The sequence below is a fragment of the Stegastes partitus genome, unplaced genomic scaffold (assembly GCF_000690725.1).
Source record: "Stegastes partitus isolate 25-593 unplaced genomic scaffold, Stegastes_partitus-1.0.2 Scaffold1234, whole genome shotgun sequence".
Classification (NCBI taxonomy): Eukaryota; Metazoa; Chordata; class Actinopteri; family Pomacentridae; genus Stegastes; species Stegastes partitus.
The window spans coordinates 144,439-155,331 of NW_007578965.1; the positions used below are offsets into that span (position 1 = coordinate 144,439).

At 39.3% G+C, this 10,893-nt stretch overlaps 1 protein-coding gene across 1 annotated transcript in view; it reads right to left on the reverse strand.

Moving 5' to 3' along the window:
- ptprz1b (protein tyrosine phosphatase receptor type Z1b) overlaps positions 1–10,893 on the reverse strand; it is a 47,144-nt gene extending 36,251 nt beyond the window's left edge. Inside the window, exons 1-2 of the mRNA XM_008297672.1 lie at positions 10,827–10,893; positions 7,777–7,845 (exon numbers count right to left, since the gene is read on the reverse strand). Coding sequence (XP_008295894.1) covers positions 7,777–7,845; positions 10,827–10,893 — 136 coding nt within the window. The remainder of the gene's footprint in view (positions 1–7,776; positions 7,846–10,826) is intronic.

Below are 10,893 nucleotides of genomic sequence, written 5' to 3' on the forward strand. Positions count from 1 at the left end.
CAAATGAACTCATTAACCCAGCTGCATACTAGTGAAAGCAAGGAACAAGGAAGGGAAAAATGGCTAGCAGAGGATGTGTATTTGTGAATAAAGAAACACACACACACACACACACACACACCTCTGCATCATTACCTCATGTCTCCCACAAGGCTCCAGGAGCAGCCACACAGACTGAGCAACAACTGGAGCAGAAGAGAAGCCAGCCTAAAGTATTTGGTGACTAAGAGAGCAGTTGAGAACATAGTGGGTGGTGAACATGAGCGTGCACGGAGAAACAGAGACAACAAACGCAGGAGATGAGAGAAAGAAGAAACGCACAGCTAGCTGGCTGAGAGACACTCGAAAAGAAAAACTCGAATCAAGGATGCAGTGTTCTCTTCATGCCGTGGTGGAAAAGCCTCCACAAGACCCTCATGGGACACTAAAAGTTTAATTAAAACGGGAATAATAAAAAAACAACAAAGACACGGTAAAGTATACTCACAAGGATTAGAACCAAATCAGGTTAAGGTCTTTCAACAGATACCCAGAGATGAATAACGCAATAAACGAGGCATTCGAACAAATTGCATTATTCCCCGGCCTGACTTGGAGCCCAAATCTGTCTTCATTATTTGAGAAAGAAATCAACGCTATCAATAACTTTGGTTATCTCTTTGTGTATTCCATTCAAAGTCTCAGAGAAAGGCATTAAAGCAGCAGTGATTGATTTTTTGGTTGCTTGGGGGCAGTGGAGCGTACCGACAACACAACACTGACATTAATTCCACGTACAGGTAGGGTGAATGTGTCAGCAAACAGCCCATTTACACATCCAGCAGACACACAGCGACATTAACATTCATAACGTCTGCGTTCTTTCTGCTTTTAAGTCCATCAAAACATGCTCCACTATGTTCACCAGTCATTGTATCTATACTTTATATAAAAATATCACTTGTGCAGCTTTAAAGTACGCTATTTGAATGTAATATTATTTTTAAATAACAATCAAATAATAATCTTTCAAATCTAAAATGCTGCCAAGCCTAGCAGATAAAGTCAGCTCAGATTAATATTTTTTGTGTCAAATGCATGTAATAACTTACACATATACTGCTGTGTTTGCTTAAGTGTTACTATACATTGGATATATAACAAACATATTCAGACAAAGATCCCAGTGATCTCAGTCTTCTTAGTTAAACAGCAATGAATGAGCTTAAGAAATTCAATGTCAAAGGTACTCAGGGAACAGTGCAGCAGTGTGTTGCTTCAAGTGCCAGTGAGAAGATAAAATGCGACTGAGGAAGGTCAGTTTGAGTAGCAGATGTGTGAATTTCAAGGCTTATCTGTCACAACAGGTTGTCGAATGGTTTAAAGTACTATGAGAAGGGTTTTGCAACTCTGTAGAAGCTGTTTTTTCTAAAACTCCCTGTGTTGGCACTCACACAGTGTCAGGGCAGTCATCTTGGTGGTTGCAGTTTTTCCTCACACAGCACTAATGTCAGTTTAAACACAACTCTACACTTTTTCCCTACATTGGAAAAAATCCCTACAGCTTTGCTATCTTAGAAATTGTTGTCTCTAGTGTTATCTTCTCTTCATTGCAAAAAACATTTTTAGGTTTGTGTTTGCAGTCCCTGTCTAAATGTGTGGTGAATGCGTGGCCAAAACTAGACTTACCATGACTAACGTGAATTTTACTGAAAATCCCCCTTTGAGATCTGGCACGATGAAGTCGTCACACAGCCTCTCTTGCTGTCCTTATCAGTCCTAATGATTGTGCTGCATGAGGAGCAGCAGTCTGTTCGACTGCAGGATTGATAGAGGATGTTTTCTTGGATTCGACTGCACAATTTAACCAAATGTGTGATCTGATTCTGAATGCGAACATATAAATCATTTGGTGTCTGACACAGTCCGTTTCTCTTTCCAATCAGATCATTTCAAACGAAGAGAAATTAATTTTACAAATGTATGAGAACTGATGCATTCATATTTAAAACCGTGTGTATGTGTGTGTGTGTGTGTGTGTGCGTACGCGTGTCTGTGTTCCCCAGACAAAGCACTAGGGGAGTATTGAAGCCTGCATGGCCCCCGGCTATGACTTAGTTGGATCAAGAAAAGAGAAGAGACAGAGAGACGGGCACAGAGAACAGAGGGAGGCAAAGACACAGATAAACAGGTATAGAAAGATGACAATGGACAAAAAATACTGAAAATAATTACTCCTAATTTTGATTCAATTGTATTGTCTGTCTTCTCCTTAAAGCCAATTTTCCAAAATGTTGCTGTGAGAGTGAAAATTTCATCTTATATAACTGTGATCACGTCTATTCTGATAGTTCATATTGACGTTGCGCTCAGAAAAAGGCTCATAATGCCATATCAATAGAACTTTACAAGGCAAAAAGAAACCTCTGCATTTTATTATCATAGTAGCCATATAGCATTTCTAGAATATTCCTATAAGGACTTCCCCGTTACATTTGCCTGGCAGAGGAAAGCTGTGGGTTATCAGATCGCATGATTACACACAAACACTTACATGCACAAACACACATCACAGATGGGCCCCTAAGGGGTGTCTTCCAGGCAGAAGGATCCCAGGGACCCCCTGGAGACGAGGTAGAGTAATGACGAGGACAGCACAGAGGAGGAGGAAGAATTCTTTCATCCACAAACATACAGTACACAGTGTACCTACAGGTTTAATGCTTATAATTTCAAAACTTTCAGAGAAGACTAAGTAAAATGCAGCCACATAACAATACTTAATAAGGTTCAGCTTTAGGTATTTAATGTTTTAAAGCTTTTGCAAAGAAACTATGAATGAAATTATACTGACACTACAGTGCATGCCACAAAGTTCAACTACGCACTAGCAATGAACAATTATTCAGCTTCAAATTGAAATCATGACTTGAAACAATTCAATTAGCAAGTTGCAAAGGCTGCAATTGAGGACATATGCCGTGCAGCCTGACTCAGGGTTCAAACTGTTGTGTAAGTGGTTTTATAAATTCATGACATCCTGTGTGACAGCAACAAGCTTTTGAAGCCACCTCTTGTGGTAACACACATCAAAAGTTTAAAATTTATTACACAGTGAGTATTGAACTGAAGCCTGACTTTCAAAAATGATATCACAAATCAAAACAAAAAAGTTTAGAGATGTCCTCCAAGTCGTTCAGCAAGACTACCTGGGCAACGTAGCAGAAGGTTTAGTAGTTAAAGAGCTTCATTTTTCCATCTAAATAAAAAGGACATTTTGGTATTGATTTGTTGTGAAACATGACTTCAAACAAATCTTAATGTTCTTCCTTGGACAGTCATTATAACAACTGTATGCAACACGTCAATAACGCTACCCCCTAGTGTCCAAAAAAAATCTGAATAATAAATAAATAAATTAAATAAAATGCACCTTGCAGGTATAGGCCTTGATTGTACTTGTGGACATGGACATGGACATCTGCAGACATCATGTAGTTGTTCTCTAGATTGCTTGAAGGGCGTTCCATACATGTGTAGTAGACTGGTGTCTAGTTATACCACACATGTACGCTACTGCTGTTGTAGCATTGTCACAAGGACAGGAATTTTTGGCTGCATGTGGACGTCCACGGAGGGGTCCAGCATAGTCTCACGTACTTAAGGAGATGACAAAATGACGTCATGTGGACCTTAGTGGATCCTTGTGTACTAACACCGGCCATAGAAACAACAGATGCTAACGCATTTATTCACATAAATTCTTTTTAGTCATACTTTAATTTTGCTTTAGAAAGCTGAAACCAAGGAAAATGTCTGTGTCTAAAAGGTGTTTGGGTTTAGACAAAGAATAGAAGGTTGTACAAAGTGCTAAAAACATAGTTTACAAGCTTAATGGATGTCAGCATATCGAACCATTTCTAAATGTTAATACTCACAATAACTTTCAAGGTCCAAATGATGAAAAATGCATTGAAACTCACATTTTTCAACTCGTTAACATCCACATGTAGTTTTTTTATATGCTGGAAAACACATCATGAGTGAAATAAGCCATTAACACCTGGCTGAGCATTTACATCTTGAAACTGCAGTGTACCGATTCAGACTTCAGGGTTGCATATGCAACAAATCAAAGAGAAACTAATCCTGTCAACTTGCAGAGTATGGCTTTCTGCATCGTTATTCTTCTTCATGTATGGCTGAATTATTCCAGTATTACAACCTGTCATTTTGTAGTGTGGAGTCGTTTCACAGTGCTGCTCTCTCATTTGAAAGAATATGAGAAAACACAGAACCAGTTGCCTTATGGTTGCCCAAAATGCCTTCACTCTTATTCATAAAGGCTGGCCATCATGAAGCCTAAAGTCAAATGTATAAAACTGGGTATTTAAAATTTTAAACCTGTCGTGGAAAATATAACCAAACAACCATTGGTTGTTTGACGCAAGCACCTCGAAAACGGGTATTGTGATTTTGGTGTAGCCTAATTTTAAACTTTCTCCTACTCTCCGATGCTCTCTCTCACTTTCCCGCCCTCCTCTTTCTTTTATTCCCCTTTTGTCCCTTCTACTTCTGACCTAACTAAAAAGCTGTGCACAGTGCCTCACAATGAAGTGTGTTTCTTTCACATGTTAATGCTTTTACTCATGGCTCAGTGCACAGCACAAGGCACTAGAAACAGAGCTGCTCAGAAAAACAAGACTGTGTACACAGGCACATACGCACTTGGCATGGCAGGAGCGGCTACAGTTACAGTGAATCTAAATGAACTGCCACTGAGTCCCACTCAGCTGTGATGATGAACTTCCAAAACCAACAGGAAGAAAAAAAGACAAGCGAAAGAAAGAGAAGCGAAAGAAAGAAAGAAAGAAAGAAAGAAAGAAAGAAAGAAAGAAAGAAAGAAAGAAAGAAAGAAAGAAAGAAAGAAAGAAAAAGATCAGACAAAGCCTGACTTTAAATAAAGTGAGGCGGACAAGGATGGAAAAGAGATTGCGTATCCACTTTATCTCTATTGCAGACAGGCTTTTCATCATTCATGACCATTTCAGTGTAACACACAAAAGCCTATTACATTTGAAAAACAGGGTTTATGTGCCTGGGAGCTGATTGCAAAGATTCAACAGAGGGAAGGAAAACAATCTTCAAGATGAAAATACATGTGCATCTATTGATATTCATGCTGCTTGACAAACATGAGTAGGAACAAGTCGAATAAGCAGAATTATACGGCTGTATTCTATGACTGTGTGCATGCATGTGTGTGAAACTGGGTTTGCTTTACTACCTTGACACAAGTCCATTAAAACTTGGCTCATAACCAGGTTCCACATTAACTCTGTGTACAAAGTTTCTGTAAGTGGAAGTTCAGACCCATGACGAGCAATTAATACACGGATGTAATTAAATTTGTCGCAAAAGGCTTCGTTACACTAATTTGACTCTGTTTGGTGTGTTTCATTATTGTTTTATTATAATTAACATATTTAATATTTTACTCAATTAGCAACAACATGGGTGAGTTGTACTGAAGAACACCTGAGGGAGCATGAAGCCGACAGTATCTCTTTTAGCATAGAGAACAAAAAATACAATCGCTTTAACTATGAAGAGGTCATTTGTTTGCACATTGATATAAAGTATATTCACATAGAGCTGCAGACATTGTCATGGCTTTTGGAGTTTGTAGAAATGTAGGTGAAGGAATGATCATCTCTGTCACGTACAAGTGAACATATGCAGCATTTTTGAGGACATAGACACGACCATGTTGCACATTTTGGACAAGTACACATCATAATTGACATATTTCTCATAAAACACTGGAAAGAAAGTTTTTAGTGGGTTGTATCCACCTATAGAGTGATGCGGACTAAAGCTGCTTCATATTAATCGTCAGTATATAGAATAGAATAGAAGAATAGAAAAATATTTTATTTATCCAAGCCCTGGGAAATATTAACTGATATTAATATATATAACTTAATATTCACTAACGACCTGTCCAGGGTGTCCCCTGCCTTCACCCTAAGTCGGCTAGGATAGGCTCCAGCCCCCCCGCGACCCTAGTGAGGATTAAGCGGTGTATAGATAATGGATGGATGGATATTCACTAATACTAACATATAAACTGTGAATCACCGCATGCAAAACAGTCACAAACAACAAAAATGTTGTCATAGTTCACATGCAGGTGTTATATAAGCGAGCTACTCATCAATGTTTTGCCAACACATTTACAGTTTAGGATGATCAACTGTCTGACTAGTCTGAAATCCGGTTCTGGTGGGTGTTTTTATAATATGTTTTTTTAATCCTGCAGCTCAGGCATAAAAGGAGACATCTCCCTGCAAGCTTGAGAAGTCTGAGGAGTATTATGTTCAGCAGGTACTCTCTGTAGATACAAAAAATCACATTGGTTAGTCGCTAACATTAATGCCTTCTTCTTCTGATGACAGAGCGGGTACACTATGTAGTGGATCAAATTTACAGTCGAGAATTCAAACAGCGCAACAAAATGGCAGATTTACTATATAGGGAATTACATAGCGGGCAAGTGGATGTCAGAAACGAGGCATGTGTTTAATTTGGTGCACATCTAGGCTCTGCACTCAGATGTCACTGTTTGAGTTGTCATTCTTGTTACATTTCTGAGAGCTGGCGTGGTATTAACTGTGCATCTTTGCAATAGTTAGCCGCTGAGCTGTAGGGCCTCAAGAGCAGACTGATATACTGGATTTAGCATGTAGGAAAATAGCACTGCCAACTGTCTTCCCACAAAGAAAATGATCTTGGCTACTCATTGTTTCATCAGTATGGATTTCTGACAAACAGTCATGGCTGTGAAATGAATGCATTACACTGATTATTAGTCCAATCAATAAACCAGATAAAATAGGCTCTAAATGGTAATGTGGGTGGAGGAAGTTCAAGCTGACTGGTTAGTTAATGGCTTGATTTATACTTGGTGGCTCAGAGAAGTATGGCGTCTACCTGGCCACGGTCAAATCTTTAGCCAGCAGTTTAATATCATTTTCACCAGCATGCTATTTAGGGGCGCAGGTTAATAAGTCTAATAGCTCTGCATTTAGCTTACTGATGGCCCGTTGAGCCCCATCGCTCCTCCTGATTCCACCGAGCAGTAAGAAGCTAATCTCTCCCTCTGGGACCATTACTGTCTGTCTGTGTCCACTCTTTGTTTCTGCTGGACCACAGATTAGCTCAGCAGGGGCTCCGTGCTGAGTTAGCGGTCTTCTGAACATATGGTCTAAGGCTGATCAGGGCTCTCTCACGGGAGATGTTAACAGATAATTCCTACAGTTCATGTGATATCCAGACTGTGCAGCTGACATTTACCAGTCTGGTGTTGTTGTCTGTTTTAAGAAGGGTCTGTGCGAGTTTGAAAGGTGAGCAGAAGGCAACTCAATCCTTGGATCTTTCCAGTTGAACTTTTCTGTCACTGTTTGCATCTTTACAGTGCCTTATTATATCACCTTATTCTACCCTGGTTATTTTTCTATTGTTACTTCATTATTTCTTAATATTAATGTAAAAATTGTTTATGTGAAACACATCTTACATCTTGGATCTGATTTACACTGTTAGTCATTAAATCCTTGTAAGATGGGGCTGACAACACATCAGATCTCTGCTCATGGACACCCTAAAATCCCACTTTATAAATTAAAAAAACAACTCTAAAATCACTGCAGATCTTTGTTGCCACCCCTCACATGACAGTCACAGATTCTAACTTATTTTGGCAAAGAAAAGAAATCCCAGCATGCTCTTACAGACCTGAGTAGGACCAGTCGATATCTTCAGGGAGTTTTCTCAGGCCTTGGACCAGCGGTTCTGCTGCCACAACTATCGGAGACAGAGAGAGATTATAAGCGCCATTTTGCATTTCCAAAAACTCATACAAGTGCACAGTGACAGGTGAAACCAGACTTTACTAGAAAACAGCTGCTGTGGGACTTATTTGTGCCATATGATCAGTGATAACCTTTTTATGTGAACCAGCTCAACTCATTCCACTAGCAGCCTTCTAGAGGACAAACTGGCTCCATTCAGTCGGAGAGCAAAAGTCAAATTTGCTAATATGTTCATTTGTGATGCTACTGATTTGTGGCATACAAATTGGAGAAAAGTTGTGTAAGATGAATATTCTGTGTATGAACAGCTGATCTTTTAGCCTGGGTAACAACAAAGTGGCAACTACTGGGAACTAAGCCAACGTCAAAGTGCCAAAAACTGCAGTTCTTCAAACGGCCACTTGAGGCTGACCTCAAAACAAGTCAATCCCCATTAATCCCCAATGGTAAAATGACCAACTTCAGAGCAGAAACAAACGTGTTTACAGCCTGGTATGAAAGCTATATAGCAAATTTCTTAGTTCACAACATTTTTACAGAAGTAAACATTTATGTAATTCACCCATTTAAATAGCAATAAGACGCAAAGTTATGTAAATTTTGCATGGCTCACTGCAGCTGTAGTCAAGCTCCCAGGAGTTAGGCACAGTCCAGCACTGCTACGATGGTAATAGCGGGAGCCACCACACCAAGCATTAAAACATCTAATGTTGACATCATGAAGAGTTCATCCATCTTTACATACAGTCAGTGGCAACAACATCAATGTTTATAACACACCATCTTGTTCTGAGTCATCAGTTTAATCAAAAGTTTTGACAGGTCTGAATTTAACAAACCGAAAAAATGCTATTTTAATTCCATTTTAAGCCAGACACAGCATCAGAGTAAAACGACTTGTGTGTAACATACACAGAACTCTGAGATACGGCAGAAACAAAACCCTAACCTTTGGTGGCTTTAATAGACACACACGGGGTAGCAGGATTATTGTTGTCATTGAACAGTAGACCACTTTATAGGGAGCAGGAGGAAACTGCCTCAGCATTAACACACACACACACACACACACACACACACACACACACACACACACACACACACACACACACACACACACACACACACAGCTATCCATTTCATAGTAGTAATTTTCACTCAGGGACAGCTGAGGATACAATGATGAATGAAGTCACAGTTTGGTTGTATGTATCTGTGCGAGTGCGACTTGCCTGACTCAGTCTCACACCAGCTAACAGCTTCCTTTTCCTACATGATATGTAAGGATATTTTGTAACACATACATGCGCACAGACACACACACACACAAATGTACAACTCTCTCCTCCTTGTGCTATCTCTACTTAAGCTTCTCCCTCTTGGTTTTCACATTCTGTGTACCAGTTTTTCTTTCACGGATGAGTCACTGCTCTATGTGATGGTCAGTAAATTAAGTCATTATACAATCCACTGCATCTAAAACAAAACTCAAACACTGTTGGTGTATTTTTCATAAATGCTGCACTAAGAAGCACATTTACTAATCATTGTAGTTTGTAGCAGAAAAGTGATGTCATGTCAGCTCGATAATGTCAGCAACATTGTTAAGTGATAATTACTGGCGGGGAAAGTAGTGGAGTATATTTAAATAACAGCAATATAGCAACCCTGCCAGGACTTCATTTCCATTAAGCTGACACATTACCATAGCGTGTGTTCATGTTTCAAACTGGAAAAATATGTTTGAGTGGTTTGTGAGTGAGCTTTCAAAGCCATTAATGTAACCTCATACACTGTATATACAGTCTCGGTATGTTAAACTGTAAAGGTATTACAGTGATACAGTTAGGATTTATAACACAGCCAGATAACATATTTTATGGTACAACTGGGGTCAAAATTGGCACCAACGGGTACAATCTGACAAGCTTTTTGCTGCACTTTGCTTTAAAGAGGAGAAGAGAGGGGCAGGGAACGCACGCTAATACAGATTAGAACATCAAAATTCATCATAAACAGGACTGGCTCAAATACAACATGAATAAATAAAAAATAAGGGGACTAAAACAAAACATCTTCTCTTTCTTTGATCTTTCACTGCGAGCAAAAATACCAAAACCTGTCCTCCGAGAAGATGAAAGCCTTGTGTCGAGTCAGATTTAGGTCACGGACAACTACCATCATATTCACAACATTAAATCTGTCCATGTGGCACAGATGGATACAGAATAATCCCATTATTTACTGTTAACAGCAGCAGGATAGCAATGCAGCGTAAATCTGGATAAATTACTGCACATGTGACATATGCACTAGTGTGTATAGATTCATAAAACTACAGTATGTGTTGTTAAAACGCTAAACAAATGCAATGCCGTGCAGCCACAAATCCTCTTCTGTATCATCTGTGAAATCTTTGGCATGATGAATATTCAACAAGCCCTGATACAGATGCAGCCACAGGGGGATTTGATGCTTTACTTCATACTTGTTTTACTCACTTTTGCTATTTTCCCTTTTTTTCCCTCCCAAGTAAAAAATCTCATTGCTTTCTTTTTTGTTTTTAGAGGTTACAGAGGACTCTGCTGGCTAGCAGAGAGAAGAGCTTTTAGCAGACAACCTATGGGTCCTTCAAAGGCTTCAAGAAGGTTCATAAACATCTGAGCAGTGACTCATTTCTTAGACAATGAATAAAAATAAATATAATCACAGTTCTTTCCCTGATAGTTCTTCACCGTTAAATGAATCCAGAAGTTGGTTAAATATACCTTGCGAATACGTTAACCGTCGTTCCTTTAAAGAATACAAACACTCTGGAAATACAAAGTAAATGTGAAGATGTCAGTTGAATGTCCATGAGGGGGAATAGACCAAGTCTAGGACACATTGCACCACACTGTCCCGAAAGGAGTGACAACATAGAAAGCATAATTTAAAGTATAATAAAGACAGATGTAGCCACTGTGATGACACCAATTGGTTTGTGGATTCCCGCTTTGAAGCCTTGAGTTTGGAATTTGCCCACCAGCACCTTCATCAT